Raw genomic sequence first — 17,738 nt, 5'->3', positions numbered from 1 at the left:
TTAGTGGTGCCGGTGTTATGGTAGGTTGCTGTTTTCCCATCATTTGGCATGTATGGCATGTCCGACAAAATTGCCTCACGTCCTTTGCAAGGCCTGGCCAGTAATAATGTTGGCTTACAGGTGATTTGGTCTTCCTGATTCCCTATGACCTGCGAGAGGAATTTCATGTGCTAACCTTAATAATTCCTGGTGATATTTAGGTGGTACCACTACCTGTCGAAAAACAATCCAGTCTTCGTCTGCATGTTTATGAGACGGTTTCCATTTCCTCATCAGAACCCCGTCTTCACCATAATAGCCGACTAGTACTCCTTTCACCTCAAATTCTGTCAGAGCCGACTGTGCTATTCTATGTAACTCTGAATCAGCTTGTTGGGCTGCAATTATAGGAAATTTGTTAAACATCTCATTTGGATGATCTAAATCCCCAAAGAAAGTTTCAGATACTCGGTTATCTGTTTGTGGTGCCAATTCTACCTCTGACAATGGAACTTGCTTTGCCATTGCTAGGGTTACTACCCATGTAGGAAGTATTCCTGAAACTTGTTCCGGTAATTGTTCTGTTTCTCTAACTTCACTTGTTTTTTCTGTGACTATAGGAGAAACTGACACTTTAGCTCCAGCCAAATAATTCCCTAGGAATAGGCGAATTCCCTCTACCGTGAAACGATGGACAACTCCTACAGTTACCATCCTCGGCATTAAGTCACACTCTCGTTGCATGTAATACCAATGTACGGGTGTATCCGCCCCGCCAATACCATTAGCTAAAACTTTAGCATTCAGTGCACTCTCTGGTGGAATTATCATATCTTTCCACAGCAAAAGAGTTTGGGTTGCTCCTGTATCCCTAAGTATAACAATAGGTTTGCCTGCTTCACTTGAGGGATATGGAGTAACATTTCCTTTCAACAAGAATTCATTATAACTTTCAGGTATCTCATTCTCAACCTCTCCACTCACTTTACCTGTTCTGTCTGGTTTTATGGCTGCCATCAAAGCTACAGCCTGGTCAGTGAGAGCTCCTTGCTCTGCAATAGCTTTGTATACCCCAACAAGTCCCATGGGGTTACATCACAACTTCCAGCATTCTGAACGAAGATGTCCCACCTTGTGATAATGATAACAGTTCGGCTTGTGGATCCCACCTCTACCCTCAGCACCTTCTTGTCTGGCCTGACGAGGGGATCCTGTGGCGTTCCCAGCTGTTCATTCTTGTCCCCTGCTACATGCCTTTTTTTCACTCTCCCACATTCTATCCTTCTCGAGTTTGTGACGGTGAAGGAGAAGGGGTTTAGGCTTATTCACAACCTCAAAATCATCAGCGATTTTTGCTGCTTGCCTGGCTTTTCAAACGTTTTGGTTCTCTACATGAGTTCTCACGACCGGAGGGATTCAAATTTGAAATTCTTCCAAGAGAATCAATTCTCCAATGTTCTCTTTACTTCCATCTTTACTGCCCGTATCCAACGACCAAATTTTATTAGCTTTACCCTCTCAAAGTCTACATATGTCTGCCCGGCCAATATCCGTAAGTTCCGAAACTTCTATCAGTAACCTTCATGGAATAACACATACGCAGCGAGAATAGCTTTTTATACCACTGCATAATCTGCAGAAGCCTCTTCAGGAAGCATGGCATAACCTTCATGAACTCTGCATATAAACCTGCTTTGCATAAGCAATGTCGAGCTTTCCTTTGGCCATTTTATTTGTTTGGCTATTTATTGAAAAGAAATGAAAAAAATGCCTCTATGTCCTTTCCCGCAAACTTAGGGAGAGGGTGTATACATTTAAACAGCTTTTTTCTGGGTCCTGGGCTGGATTCAGATTCTTCCTGATCAGAATTTTCCCTGGTGTCAAGACTACCATTTTGTCTTCGTTCCATCTTTTTTAACCTGAATTCCCTCTCCTCTCTTTCACTTTCTCTCTGAAGTTCAAATTCAAGTTTTTTTTGATTGTCAATTCCTTCTCAGCCTCGTTATTTTTCAATTTTATTGTTTTTTTTTTCCTGTTGATGCTCCCGTTTCCTCAACTGTAACTGAATTTTAGCCAATTCAGCTACATGACCCTCTGACTTATTATCTTCTTGTTCTTCTTCCTCTTCCAATTTCAGATATTAGGCAATTGATTAATTATTTATGCTTTTTTAGCACCTGATTTCAATTCTAACCCAACCAGATTTCTTTAAAGAACAACAAAATTAACTATTTAATAATAAACTAATTATTCAACAGTAATGTGATAAATTTATATACGAACAGATTTTATTACTTCTTGTTCTTCCTGACCCTCATGCACACACATATACATTCAAAAACAGGTTAACCCGAGAAAAAGGATGTTTTGATTTACAACTGTTTCTTAGGAATAATAAAATAATTGGTAGTCACGGTCTGGTAGGATATTTCCAGATCGGTGAAGCGTCCCAGAGTCGAATAGTCGGATGGCACTCGAAGTCTCTCCAGGCGAGATAGATGAACAGTTTGTGAAGGGTAGGTTTTCACAGCAATTCGTCTGCAGCAGGCATCACACAGATCGTTCAGCAAAATGCATAGCAACAGGTAGTCATAGAGTAGTCACAGAGTTATACAGCACAGAAACAGGCCCTTCTGCCCATCATGTTTATGCCGGCTATCAAGCACCTATCTATTCTAATCCCATTTTCCAGCGCTTGGTCCGTAGCCTTGTATGCTGTCACATTTCAAGTGCTCATCTAAATACTTCTTAAATGTTGTGAGGGTTCCTGCCTCTACCATTCCTTCAGGCAGTGTGTTCCAGATGCCAACCACCCTCCAGGTAAAATTTTAAAAATCCTCATATCCCCTCTACACCTCCTGCCCCTTACCTTAAATCTATGTCCCCTGGTTATTGAAACCTCTGTTGAGGGCAAACAGGTTTCTTCCTATCTGCGCTATCTATGCTCCTCACAATTCTGTATACCTCAATCAGGTCTCCCCTCAGCCTCCATGGCATGTCTGGAGTGTAAAAAGGGCAGAAAATGGCAATGAAAAATATTGGGTTGATTACAGCAGGAGAAGAGAAGGTTACTTTTTTTTTAGTTGCAGCAAAAGTAAAGGTAAATCAATTGATGGAGTAGGAGCCATGAAAAATGTAAGCGGATGCCGGCTTAAAAACTGATGCTCCACAGGCTGAAATAGTGCTCAAGCCGTTTGTTTCTACCAAAGAGGGGACAGGTAATATATTTAATCTAGAAATTGGAGTTGGATGTTGTTTCAGAAGGTCGTTGTGACATCATTCACATTACCACCAGCATGGTTGCCGAGCAGCTGCACAAACTGAAAATTAATCAGTCCAAGCCACTGTATAATTTGCTTCTTAAATTTTTTTGGAAATCAGGGAGAAAATTGCACGGCCATGATCCTATATCCAGGATAAATTAATTAATACTGCAGAGGTATTGGGAGACTAGACAAAGGCACATTACACATCCATTTTTAAATAACAAAAGAGGCAAGAGTGGCTCCAGAAACAGCAGACCATGGAATTAGAGGTCCAACATGGATAAAGGTACGGAAATACTTCTTAAAGATAAGACCAAGAGCATCTGAATGGAAATATAATCATAAAATATTGTCAATGAGTGTTCATGAAGTCGTGGACTTGCCAATCTCGTTCACCAGCTTTCTCTGAGCGTTTGTCAAAGGAGCTTTTTAGGGGTAAGGGTGTTGAGGTGGGTGCACTTGGATTTCTGTAGGCCTTTTATGCTCTTCATCTGGAAAGCATAGGACTGAAAAGAAATATAGCGAGAATCAGTGGAAATATTTCATAGGGTATTCGTAACTGACTGATTGCTGGAACCCAGAGGGTGGTGATACAGGGATTGCCATCGGCCTGGGAGTATATGTCCTTCAGAGATATATTTTGGACTTTATAGCTTCAAAATCATTATTAACAATCAGAAACTAAGAGTCACAAGAACAATGGTTACATTTTCAGACGAAACAAAGCTCACGAAGGTGGTAGACTGCAAAGCTGGAGCGGATAAGCGACAGGAGGATTTAAACACTTGGGAATTTGATAGACAGGTGGCATACAATGTCGAGAAATGCAAAGTTTGTCACATGGAGGCAAGAAATTCAGGAAGGGACCGTCACTGAAACGAAAATGAATTAATTTAAATGGAAAATGAAAGAGATCTGGGCGTTCTGCCTGACAATAGAGTGATGGTATCATCACAACAATGAGTAAAGATAACCAGACGTTTGGATATATTAAAAAGGTCAATACTGAGCCGTGATAGTGCGTAATCCTGCTAATTTGATGCAACCACTCTTAAATTAATGTGGACAATTCTGGACACCACAGGATATTGCAGCTAGTGATCGGACAGAGAAGAGAGTCACCAGAAGTATTGAGGGTCTGGATGGATTGGATTGAGAGGAATGATTATACAGATTAAGCATGCTCTCATTGGAAAACAGAATGGAGCAAGATAAAATGATTGCTGCTTTGAAGCTTCTAAAGGGTCTAGGTAATGTTATTTAACCTTGCCCAGAATAGGACAAACAAAGATCACGGTCTGCACTTGAAGGAGGTAAATTAACAACCAATCTGGTGAAACAATATTTCACTGAGAGATCGATCTGTGAAGCAGACTCCCTACGGTTAATACTGATTCTTACAATGTCAAGTAGAAAGATTTCATTCCCGGAATACCATTTTGCGATACAGTATGTGAGTAATTTCAGGCATGACATATGGGAAGTGAATAATGTTTGAGAGGTCCAGGCAAATTTGGACCTTTAGTTCATAAGGTTCGCAGCCACTGGGGTTTTCCTCGTCTCAGATTTGGGTCTGTTGTTGACGAATTTATAAAGATTGATTCCTGTGATTAGTCAACAGTTCCATTATTATTACATTATGAGACTGTCAGGAGGGCAGAAAGAGAATTGGACTGGAATGCACAGTCCATATTGAAGATCTTGTTCTCATTTAATTTACTAAGTTTCATTTCCCTGATTTGGTTGTTTATTGTATCTGGTGCTTTATAAAGGAGCACCTTTGTTAGATGAGGAGGGGGTTGGTGGTGTCGTCCTAATTGGGCAATGAAAGAGTAAAAGATTAAGTAGATGCTATTTTGTCTTTTTTCCACCAGCAAACGGCCATGTCGCGGTGCCTGGTGATGAGAGAAGAATGCATGGGGACAGTAAATATTCCCATTTCAGAGTGTATCCTACCCTCAAGATCCAAATCATTCCAGGGAGGGTATTGTGCTCCTTTCATTAAACAGTTCAACTTCATATCGAATAACAGTTCAGAGGCTGGACTCTGTCTCCTACGTGAATATAGAGATATGCCAGAGCCCCTGGGGCTGGTGGGATGGTATAAGGCCTGAGCTAACAAAAGCAAGACAGCTGGAAACCAGGAGCAGGTTACAACACTGAATTATCCGCTGATGCAGGGTCCCTCTACATTTCCCTTTAAAGCACATGGTATCTAAGGATCTCAAAGCGAGTGAATGTATATCTGGGGGAGGACGTTGTGTATGACATGAACAAGACCAACAATAGAGGGAATACAATGTACAATTCCTGTTGGATTTTACTGTTTTCATCGTTTAACGAATTTAACAATTAGAGCAGTGGATATTTTATCTCATTCTTTAACTCCTCCTTCAATTTGCTCTGGGTTCCAGCATAAATTTTATTTATTTATTTTATTTATTTTTTTATTCAGAGATACAGCACTGAAACAGGCCCTTCGGCCCACTGAGTCTCTGCTGACCAACAACCACCCATTTATACTAATCCTACATTAACCCCATCCTTCATCCCCACCACTCTCCTACCCCTACCTACACTAGGGGCAATTTACAATGGCCAATTTACCTATAAGGTTGATGCAAGAATTAAAAAACGGAAGCATAAATCCACTTTCCTCCAGAATAAAATTTGAATAATTGAAATTTGAACCAGAGAAATAACTAATGCTTTCTATTCAGACATCGGGGACAATTATAAGAAACAGCAAATATAACAGGATGAAACAGCCAGAGATGGTGTAGAGTAACATGATGGACTTTCTCCACTTCTCCATCTTTGGTTCACTCTCATTCTCTCCATTGCTGTTGGCCCGAAGGCTCCTGTGGGCTCTACTGGCCACAAGAAAATGTGTGACAGTCAGAACATTGAACAGAAACATCAGAACGAATGTAGGACAAGGGTTCAAAATGCGATGAATCCAGTCATATGTGGCCCATGCAGGTAACGTGTAAAATATGAATATTATACTGCAGAACCAGGTTCTTTTGTCAAGGTTCATTTATAAAATACAAGTAGACATTTTGTTTCAACCAGCTATGTGTACAGAGAGTTCCTATAACCATCACCACCACTTTTTCAGTGTAATATTTTATTTTCAGCTTCTGTCAGCAAATGGTAATAAACTGATCAAACGTGAAAGTGACTGTTAACCAGACAGAACTGCCTATGTTTGCATAGTTTATGACAGAACGAAAACTGCATGCCGGTTTGATCGAAAGGAAACTGAGTTGGAAAAAAAATCCATGCAATCCAGTTTCATATCACAGTGGTGATAATATCCAGGAGATCCGTCACCACCATAGACACCAGGTAGTAGATGATACATGTGGAGAGACCGCATCTTGCTCGGGACAGGATCGCAATCATGCCAAGTTAGTGGTAACAGAGAGAAAGGGTGAGAGCAAGTCGGAGAGAGGATGCGTGTGAGCGAGTCAGAACAGGAAAGTTACTCGTCCAACTCCCAGCAAAATCAGCCACTTTACAGGATTCTGTGTGAAAGTCACAGCTTTGATACGTGATCTGAGCTGGATGACCCTGAGCTGGACACTGCCGCTTATGCTACAGGCTTATGTTTCTGTGTTTCAAACTATCATGCACATCAAAGACCAATGACAACAAAAAGCAACATATTATAATGAAGCATAATAGAGAACAAGAAGGCATCGGAAGCACGTGGACATCCAATAGACAGGAAAAATGACATCAGTAAAATGCCATAGAAAACACACAACAGGGTAAATAGCACAATAAACTTTGAAAAGTGTGGAAACTAACACGAGAGTAAGGGGGGGAGGTGGGAAACCTGCATTTAAAACGGGCTGGAGACAGCTGAGGGCCAAAAGCGCCTCATGTGATGAATTACTACAAAACTATTCAGTGTTGGAATATATGGAAGACAACCAGCTCAAAAAAAATCTAAACTGCAGGGAGCCAACAGACAATTGGCGCTTTCTGACTTAGCAGTGGGAAAATTCATAAGGATGCAATGATAACTCCCAGCTCCTCTGATAGCCACGTGGGATGTTCAGTGTCATCTGAGGCACCCTAACTGGCAGGTTATGAGCTTTTATTCGATGAAACGTCCCTTCTATAATGCAGCAATTCCTCAGTACTGCACTGTGCTGTTGGGAGACGTAATCGGCCTGGTTGCATAGTAGGTACTCAAGGTAAAACCTTCAGACTCATATGAGAAATGTCAGTTGTACGGCCTCACTCAATGTGGAGCAGAAGAGTGAAGCCGGGAACAGTCCGGCACTTTGTCAGATGACAGGAGCAGAAGGAACACTTGGATTCACCAACGGTCACTGTAGAACCATCAGCTGCAGCTAATGTTCAGAGGAGAGCCGGAGTGAACCACTGAGAGTTAGAGACTGAAAGTAGAAACAGTGCACTCTATGAGTTCAGGGTAAGTGCAGCCAACTCTGAGTGGGAAGGGTGAACGCCCAAAGATCGTGGTCCATATTGGTAACAACGACAGAGGTTGAAAGAAGGATGACGTTCTCGAATCTGAATTTAGGGAGCCAGGAAAGAGGATTTCAAAGGACGGGATCTCCAGATTATTCCAGGTGCAATGTGCTGGTGAGTATGGAAATAAAACACATGAAGGAGTAGCTGGAGGTGGTGAAGGGGAGAGCTGTATAGATTCCTGGGACATTTTTCACTGATCCTACGGGAGGTGGGATCTATACAGGCCGACGGGCTGCATCTCCACTGAGCCGGAATCAATGCCATCGAGATTTTGGTTTGTTAGTGTTGTTGGAGAGGGCATAAACCAGTTTTGCAGGGAAGTTGGGAACCAAGATGTAGCATTAGGAATGATAAACGAGGTACACAAATGATTCGGAGAAGTTAGATTGCTCTACAGTAAGAACCAGTAAGGCATTGGGTGGGGTAAGAGAAAGAAGGAATGCAATAAGGTCAAAATTAGGTTTACTGTGCAATATGTAAACACACGGAGCATAGGAAATTCGGTTGGAGAGTTGCAGGTGCAAATAGTGTCACTAAACTGAATTTATTTTCTCCTCGGATGAAAACAGTGTGCTTTTCAGACTTTGTTTATAAATAGTGTAACTTTAAGACAGAGAGGGAAGTTTTAGATTTCTGACAGCAGTGTGCCAGCTGCGCCTGTTACTTAGCTGACAGCAGAAGAGTGAGGAGGTCACATGGTATAATGTTTAAATTTGACTGTGTAAAAAACTACTAAATCCAGCTTTTGAGAGACAACAGTGAAGCGTGCTTACTTGAGGAAAGAGCTGGCTATTTCTCTCATCAGAAACTCCGCAATGAATTACAGGCCTTTTTAATTGCCTAAGGATTAAAGAAACCCTTTGAAATGACCATTTGTATTACTGGAGGTTGCAAAATTCCTTGTCTTTACTTCCAATCCAAGAAGTATTTGCTTCAACCTTGAATCTCTCTTGATTGATTGTATTTTCTGGAATGTGCTGTAAAGTTTCGACTGAGCGACTGTCGAATTTTAGCCCCATTGCTATTTCAAGAACTGTTTGATGCCTGCTGCAGCCGAAGTGACTGAATGCCTATCAATTGAAGGACTGTTTCATCAAATCAGCTTCGAGACTTGGACTGGCATTTGATTATTTTTATGCCACGTTATCTCACACATCAGGAACGTAACCTAAAAAGACTAACAACCCAGTTATTTAATTATTCTTAAGAAACAGCTAATTTAAAAAAAAATTCTTCTTTAAAAACAGGTTAACAGTTGACTTTTTAGTGTATGTGTCTGAATGGGAGAGTTAGGTTAAAATAAGAAGTTATAAGGTCTTTAGACGTAGATTTATCTTAATAGTGTTTAATATTTAGTTTTAATAAACAGTTAATTTGTTGTTACCTAAAGATCCCTGGTTTGGTCTGTTTTATTCTGGCGGTTACTAAAGTGTTTAATTTGGCTGTTTTCTGGTTGGGTGGGAAAGCTTGAATAATATGCTGCGACCTTAGGAGTAATGGGACAGAATTGACAGTGCATTGTTCCCGACTTGCTGGTAACAATAGCCACATGGGAATATGGTGTTGTGACAATATCAAAGAAGTGGCTCAAAAACGGGGCGCAATGGGCACCAAATATTTCCGGATACAAAATGTTTTTTAAAGATAAGGATGGAAGGAAAGGAGAATGAGTAGCTGCAACTATTAAGGAAACTACTTCAGATCTGAAGAGGGAGCATGACCTGGAGGATTTAAGCGCCCCATCACTAATGTTTACTTCGCCTCATGTCTCGGTCTGTTGTAGACAAGTGTAAAGTGATTGCTCTGATAAATCAAAAGCTCTATTAACATTGTATCATGGGACAACCTCAAAGGTAGAAGACAAAGTAATGAGACTGCACAGCCAATACCGACGATAATATAACTCATTGATAAGTTTCTTTTTTTATGATTTGGGTGTTTTTAGCTTGTATCTACTTTAAAAAGGGGGCAGTTTTGTTCCAACAATTTAACTGTGTTTGATGAGACAGGGGTGTTGTCCTAATTGGCCAATGAAAAGAGTAGAAGGTGAATTAATGTTTTTGCATTTTCCCTCCAGCATTTCCTCTATTCCTATGTTTATAGGCACAAGTGTGTGTCTGCGAGGCGGTGCCTATGGACTGGAGAACAATGCAAGTGGTAGTCCACGTTTCCATTTCAGTGCCTGTCCTACCCTTGAATCCAAATCATTTCCAGTAGGTATATTAATGTACCTTCATTGAACAGTTAAACTTGATAACTAATAACAGATCAGAGGTCAGACTCTCTGTCTCCCACATTATTCCGGGGTCCTCAGAGCTGATGGGAATGTAGAAAATTTGAGTCAGCACGGGGAAGAGAACTGGAAATTAAATGCTAGTGTGTTACAACACTGAATTGCGTGGTGACGTGGCGTTGCTCATACATTTTTAAATTCACACAGTGGATAAGGATCTCAAAGCGAGTGACTATTTCTTGTGTGACATTGTCATGAACAACAATGGATGGAATATAATCTGCAATTCATGTTGGGTTCCACTGTCATCATTATTTAAACAATTTAAAAATTAGACTCACTGGATATTTCACTCCATTCTTTAACTCCTCTCTGAATTTTCTCTGGGTCCCTGCATAAATAAATGGATTAACGCAGGAACTCAAAAGCTGAAGCATAAATCCACTTTCCTGCAAAATAAAATTTGATTGATTGAAATTGGAACCAGAAAAATAACTAAGTTTCGCAATTCGGACATAAAGGAAATTTATAAGAAGTACCAAATATAACAGGATGAAACTGCCTGAGATGGCGAAGAGTAAAACAATGGACTTTCTCCGCTTCTCCATCTCTGGGTCACTCTGAGTCTCTCCATTGCTGTGGGCCCGGAGTCTCCTGCGGGCTCCACTGGCCACGAGAATGTGTCTGACGGTCAGAGCATTGAGCAGTAAAATCAGACAAAATGGGAGACAAGGGGTTAAAATTCTGCGGATCCAGTCATATGCAATCCATGCAGGTGACGTATAAAATGCAGCTTTTATGCTGCAGAGCCAGGGTATATTGTTAATTATATAGAATGGTTTGTAGATAAAATACGCGAAGATATTTTTTAAACAGCTCAGTGCAGACACAGTTCCTATAACCCGAGCTGCAGTTTTCTCAGTGCAGTATTTTATTTTCAGTTTCTGGCAACAAATGGCCATAAACCGATCAAAGGTGAAAGCGACCGTTACCCATACAGAACAGTCTATTATCGCATAGCTGAGGGCAGAACGGAGACTGCATACTGGTGTGATGGACAGGAAACTGGCTGCGAAATAAATACCAGCAATCCGGTTTAAGATCACGGCGGTGATAATGACCAGGAGATCCGACACTGCCATAGACACCAGGTAGTAAGTGATACATCTGGAGAGACCGCATCTTCCTCGCCACAGGATCACCATCACTGCCAAGTTAGCTGTAATAGACAACGGAGGGACTAAGAGAAAGAGGGAGAGTGTATTTGTGTGAGCGAGCATAAACAGGAAAGTTAATGGTTTGTCTCCCAGCAAAATCATCTGTTTTACAGAATTCTGTGTGAAATTCACAGCTTTGACACCTGATCCTGAGTGGAAAACTATCACTTACCATCCGAGCACCTGTTTCTGTGTTTAAAATAATCATCTGGATTTAAAAGAACAGACTGGTTTGGAATATAAGATAATACAATCAAAAATAATGGAGAGCACGAAGGCACTGGAAGCCCATTGAAACCAACATGGGAACATCAAACAGACAGCAAAAATAAAATCAGCAACATAGTAGACGATATCTAAGAGGGTAAATAATGCAATAACCGACAATAAAAGTGGAAACTAACACTAACAGAGAATTAGGAGATAAAAACAAGAAACGCTGGAAATACTCAGCAGGTCTGGCAGTATCTGTGGAAAGAGAAGCAGAGTTAATGTTTCAGGTCAGTGACCCTTCATCTGAACTCTCAGAGATTAGAAATGTAATAGATTTTAAGCAACTATAGCGGGGGTGGGGCAAGAAATAACATACAGATATAGAAAATAGGAGAAGAAGTAGGCCATTCGGCCCTTCGAGCCTACTCCGCCATTCATTATCTCCATGGCTGATCATCCAACTCAGTAACCTGCTCCCGCTTTCCCCCCATATCCTTTGATCCCTTTCACCCCAAAAGCTATATCTAACTCCTTCTTGAAAACATACAATGTTTTGTCCTCAACTGCTTTCTGTGGTTGCGAATTTTACAGGCTCACCACTCTCTGGGTGAAGAAATTTCTCCTCACCTCAGTCCTGCAATGTTTTCCCCGTATCCTTGGACTGTGACCCCTGGTTCTGGACTCCCCCACCATCGGAAACATCCTTCCTGCATCTACCCTGTCAAGTCCTGTTACAATTTAGTAGGTTTCTATGAGATCCCCCGTCACTCTTCTGAACTCCAGCGAAGATAATCCTAATCGACTCACTCTCTCCTCATACATCAGTCCCGCCTGCCCAGGAATCAGTCTGGTAAACCTTCGCTGCACTCCCTCTATAGCAAGAACATCCTTCCTAAGATAAGGAGACCTAAACTACACACATTATTCCAGGTGTGGCCTCACCAAGGCCCCATATAATTGCAGCAAGCGATCCCTGCTCTGGTACTCGAAGAGAAGGTGTTGATAGGACAAGGTTACAGTGAATAACTGACCAGATGGTCATGGAGCAAAGTCAGACGGTATGGTAATGGTGTGGTGAAAGGCAAAGCGTTAGTACAGAGAGGGTGTTAATTGACAGAAAACTAAGCAGCCTGGCCCCAAGCACAAACATGAAAAAAACAGTGGCTAGGCACAGTAGAAACAAACTAAAAAAAGAAAAATTAACTAAATATAAAAATAAAAAGGGGGGCCCGCCATACTCCGAAATTATTGAACTCAATGTTCAGTCTGGCAGGCTTTAGCGTGCCTAATCGTCTGAACATTGAGTTCAATAATTTCAGGGTGTCTAGGCACGCTACAGACTGTCGGACAGAACATTGAGTTCAATAATTTCAGAGCATGACGGGCCTCACTTTTTATTTTTATTTTTAGTTATTTTTTTTCTTTTTCTTTATTATATTTTATGTGTTCATTTTACTTTAGCTTGTTTAGTTTGTTTCTACTGTGCCTACCCACAGCTTTTTACATGTTTGGGCTTGGAGCCAGGCTGTTCAGTTTTCTGTCAACTAACACCCTGGCTGTATGAACGCTTTGTCTTTCACCACACCATTAACATACCGTTTGCCTTTGCTCAATGACTTTCTGGTCAGTTATTCTCTGTGATCTTGTCCTATCAGCATCTTTTCTTTTGTTATCTCTTGCCCCAACCCCGCTTCACTTGCTTAAAACCTATTACATTTTTAACTTCTGCCAGTTTTGATGAAGGGTCACTGACCTGAGATGTTAACTCTCCTTCTCGCGCCACACATGCTCCCAGACCTGCTGAGTATTTCCAGCGTTTCTTGTTTGTATTTCAGATTTTTGCTTTAATTTTAGGAAATTAGGAGAAACTTGCATTTAAGAAAGGTTATATCCTGCTGAAGACCTAAAGACACTGATACAACGAATTACTGTAAAAAGATTCATTGTTGGAAAATTCGACTGTAAACATGTTGGAAAAGATCCACAGAGGGAACAGAATGGACAAATAGCGTTTCCTGACTTTGCGGAGGTGATGTTGTTGAAGTTGCAATGATAGCTCCAACCACTTCTCCCATTAGTCACCTGTGAACGTCGGTGTTGAACAGCACCAGAAGTGGCAGATTTTGAGGGCTCATTTGAGGAAAGTTCCCTCCGACAAAGCAGCAGTTCCTCAGAAGTACGTTGCACTGTCAGCACAGATGATCAGTTTCGCCCTCTTGTGGATATTAAAATTAAGACATTTTGACTCAGATACGAGGGATGCCACCTGATATGCAACATATACTGTAAAGATTGAAGACAGGAACAGTCCGGGGCATTACCAAGGGCTTGGAGCAGAAGGAACATTCACACACAATAAAGATCACTGTTAATCCGTTAGCAGTAGCTAATTTTGGAGAGGAGAACTGGTTGAAGCAGTGCGAGTTTAAAACTGACAGCAGAAACACTTCACTCTGAGTTCAGTGTAAGTGCAGATTCAGTCATAAAATGTCCACTTGCTTCATTGCTTCTATTTCTGTTAATAACTCGATTCCTAATAATGTCCCATCAATGAATTCACTCATTAAATTCAGTCAGGAATTATTCAACTGTTGAAGAATTTCAATCAGTGAATCAGTTGTGGAAATCAGACAGCCGTTCTCAATGTTATTAACACGGTACACCTCTGTGTACACTGTGGTGACAGTGATAATCTACCCACAGTAACACTGTCAATACAACAGATATACCGTGATAATAGTGTAATAATTTACCCACAGTAAGTAGATCAATAATATAATAGCATTCACACCGTAATAACGGTGTGTGATATTTCACCCACAGTAACAGTGTCAATAACACAATAGAACAACATTTGCAATGTGATAACGGTGTTTGATAATTCACCCACAGTAACATTGTCAATAATGCAACAGAACTACATTTACACCATGATAATAATGGGATATTTCACCCACAGTAACGGTGTCAATAATACAATAGAACTACAATTACGCCGTGATAACAGTGTATGATACTTTACCCACAGTAACACCGTCAGTAACGCAATAGAACTACATTTATACCGTGATAGCAGTATAACAATTCATCCACAGTACAGTGTCAGTAACACAATAGAACTACATTTATATCGTGATAACAGCATGATAATTCACCCACAGTACAATGTCAATAATGCAATAGAACTACATTTACAGCATAATAACAGTGTGATAATTCACCCACAGGAACAATGACAATGACACTATAGAACTACAATTCCACTGTAATAACAGTGTGATAATTCACATACAGTGATGGTGCCAATAACGCAGTAGAATTACACTTATACCATGAAACAACACAAGTAAAGTGGGAAGATTATGCAGCTAAAAGCATTGAATTACACATGGAATTAGTGTAGGATTAGTATAAATGGGTGGTTGATGGTCGGCACAGACTCGGTGGGCCGAAGGGCCTGTTTCAGTGCTGTATCTCTAAAACTAAAACTAAAAAACTTGCAATCATGATAAGTTACACTGGTTAATCAGAAAATGATACAGATAAATTGCACCACCAAAGTGTGAAGTGATATCACAAAGCGGGAGAAATTATGCTGGTAATGTAAATATATTATACTAGCAATGGGGAGAAATGACATTTCTTAAAAGGAACATATATAACATATTTTAATGACAGAAAATTATATTAGTACATGGAAGAAATCATAACATTAAAATGGAGAAATGATACCATGTATGTGAAGAAATTATACTGGAAAAGGGAACGAATTATAACAATTGGAGGGACGAAATTTCCCCGTTAAAGTGGATAAATTATCCTTTAAAGGGCAGAAAGGACATCCAAAACGTAGAAACGCGCTAGTGTTAAACAGCAGTGACAAAGCTAATCAACAATTTCCGTAACTATCACTAATTCAATGAACAGTGCAGGCGGGCATGCCAGGAGCAGCACCAGGCCTACCTCAAAATGAAGTGTCAACCTGGTGAAGCTACAACCCAGAACTACCTGCATGCCAAATAGCGTGAGCAGCGTGCGATAGACAGAGCTAAACGATCCCACAACCAATGGATCAGATCTAAGCTCTGCAGTCCTGCCACATCCAGTCGTGAATGGTGGTGGACAATTAAACAACTAACTGGAGGAGGTGGCTCCACAAATATCCCTATCCTCAATGATGGGGGAGCCCAGCTCATCAGTGCGAAAGATAAGGCTGAAGCATTTGCAAAAATCTTCAACCAGAAGTGTTGAGTGGGTGATCCATCGTGGTCTCGTCCTGAAGTCCGCAGCATCACAGATGCCTGTCTTCAGCCAATTCAATTCCCTCTGCGTAATATCAAGAAACGACTGAAGGCACTGGATAGTGCAAAAGCTATGGGCCCTGACAGCATTCCGGCAATAGTACTGAAGACCTATGCTCCAGAACTTTCCATGCCCCTAGCCAAGCTGTTCCAGTACAGCTACAACACTGGCATCAACCCGGCAATGTGGAAAATTGCCCAGGTATGCCCTGTACACATAAAAGAGGACAAATCCAACCAGACCAATTACTGCCCCGTCAGCCTACTTTCGATCATCAGTAAAGTGATGGAAGGTGTCGTCGACAGTGCCATCAAGTGGCACTTCCTTAGTAATAATCTGCTCACTGACGCTCAGTTTGGGTTCCGCCAGGGCCACTCAGCTCCTGATCTCATTACAGCCTTTGTTCAAACATGGACAAAAGAGTGAACTCGAGGTGAGGTGAGAGTAACTGCCATTGATATCAAGGCAGCATTTGACTGAGTATGGCATCAAGGAGCCCTAGCAAAACAGGAGTCAATGGGAATCAGGGAAATAATCTCTGCTGGTTGAAATCATACCTAGCGCAAAGGAAGAAGGTTGTGGTTGTTGGAGGTCAATCATCTCAACTTCAGAACATCACTCCAGGAGTTCCTCCGGGTAGTGTCCTAGGCCTAACCATCTTCAGCTGCTTCATCAATGACCTTCCTTTACTCATATGGTCAGAAGTGGGGATGTTCGCTGATGAGTGCACAATGTTGAGCACCATTCATGACTCCTCAGATACTGAAGCAGTCTGTGTAGAAATGTAGCAAGACCTGGACAATATCCAGGCTTGGGTTGATAAGTGACAAGTAACATTTGCACCACACAAGTGCCAAGCAAGAACTGTCTCCAACAAGGGAGAATCTAACCATCTGCCCTTGACATTCAGTGACATTACGACCGTTGAATCCCCCACGATCAACATCCTCGGGGGTTACTATTCACCAGAAACTGAACTTGAGTAGCCATATAAATACCGTGGCTACAAGAGCAGGTAAGAGGCTAGGAATCTTGCGGCGAGTAATTCACCTCCTGACTCCCCAAAACCTGTCCATATCGACAAGACACAAGTCAGAAATGTGATGGAATACTCTCCACTTGCCTTGGTGGGTGCAGCTCCAACAACATTCAAGAAGCTCAACACAATCCAGGACAAAGCAGCATGCTTGATCGTCACCCCATTCACGAACATTCACTCACTCCACCAGTGACACACAGTGGCAGCAGTGTGTACGATCTACAACATGCACTGCAGCAATGCACCAAGGCTTCTTAGACAGCACCTTCCAAGCCCACGACCTCTACCACCTAGGAGAACAAGGTCATCAAATGCATGGGAACATCGACACCTGCAAGTTCCTTCCGTGCCACACACCATCCTGACTTGGAACTATATTGCCGTTCCTTCACTGTCGCTGTGTCAAAATCCTGGAACTCCCTTCCTAACGGCAGTGTTGCCGTGCATACATCACATGGACTGCAGCAGTTCAAGGAGATGTCTCACCATCACCTTCTCAAGAGCAATTAGGGATCGGAAATAAATGTTGTGCTAGCCAGCGACGCCCACATCCCATGAACGAATTAAAAACAAATAACGAACTACAGTGCTTTACCTGGGACCCCAATCGCTGCAAGGACGGGATAGTAAATAGAAAACACCAGATCTTTGGCTGTTGCATGCATTTCTATAGATGCTCTGAGCACGCTTTGAACTGTACTCATGGATTGTCACATTTATACTTGGTGCCTGTCTCCAGGGAGATAATTACATTGTTTGATCTTTTACATTAATTAACTAATTGAAACAAACAGATTAGTGCAACTGCTGCCTAGCTTGTGTTTGTGTTTTGATGGAATGGAATGCTTTTGAAAGGATCTGGCACGCCGCTAACATGCAATACGCAGAGATTGCAATTTGATTCTAGTTGCAGTTACAATAACTGAAAGCTAAATAGACTGTTCAATGGTGAAAGTGCACGTGGAATCCTCGGGTTCCAA

The 17,738-nt window shown here is 41.5% G+C and overlaps 1 protein-coding gene across 1 annotated transcript; it reads right to left on the bottom strand.

Moving 5' to 3' along the window:
• Positions 1 to 2,351: 2,351 nt before the first annotated feature.
• On the bottom strand, positions 2,352 to 17,423 carry LOC137348723 (probable G-protein coupled receptor 139). Its single transcript, XM_068013978.1, has 4 exons — positions 17,354 to 17,423; positions 10,329 to 11,206; positions 7,976 to 8,145; positions 2,352 to 2,517 (listed from the first exon to the last, which is right to left on the bottom strand). The coding sequence occupies exons 1-4, from the start codon at positions 17,421 to 17,423 to the stop codon at positions 2,352 to 2,354; spliced, it is 1,284 nt and encodes a 427-aa protein (XP_067870079.1).
• Between the last annotated feature and the right edge of the window lie 315 nt (positions 17,424 to 17,738).

Source organism: Heterodontus francisci, chromosome 34, assembly GCF_036365525.1.
Source record: "Heterodontus francisci isolate sHetFra1 chromosome 34, sHetFra1.hap1, whole genome shotgun sequence".
Lineage (NCBI taxonomy): Eukaryota > Metazoa > Chordata > Chondrichthyes > Heterodontiformes > Heterodontidae > Heterodontus > Heterodontus francisci.
The sequence above is the reverse complement of the archived record's forward strand: the minus strand, read 5'-3'. Positions and strand labels throughout refer to the sequence as shown.

Excerpts from the sequence above, each read along its gene's own strand:
- LOC137348723 (XM_068013978.1), bottom strand. The coding sequence starts at position 17,423 with ATGCATGCAACAGCCAAAGATCTGGTGTTTTCTATTTACTATCCCGTC. Across the intron at positions 11,207-17,353 it reads TGCAGCGATTGGGGTCCCAG|CTAACTTGGCAGTGATGGTG; the intron begins GTAAAGCACTGT and ends TGTCTATTACAG. Across the intron at positions 2,518-7,975 it reads GAGATGCAGCCCGTCGGCCT|ACGAATTGCTGTGAAAACCT; the intron begins GTATAGATCCCA and ends TGCCTGCTGCAG.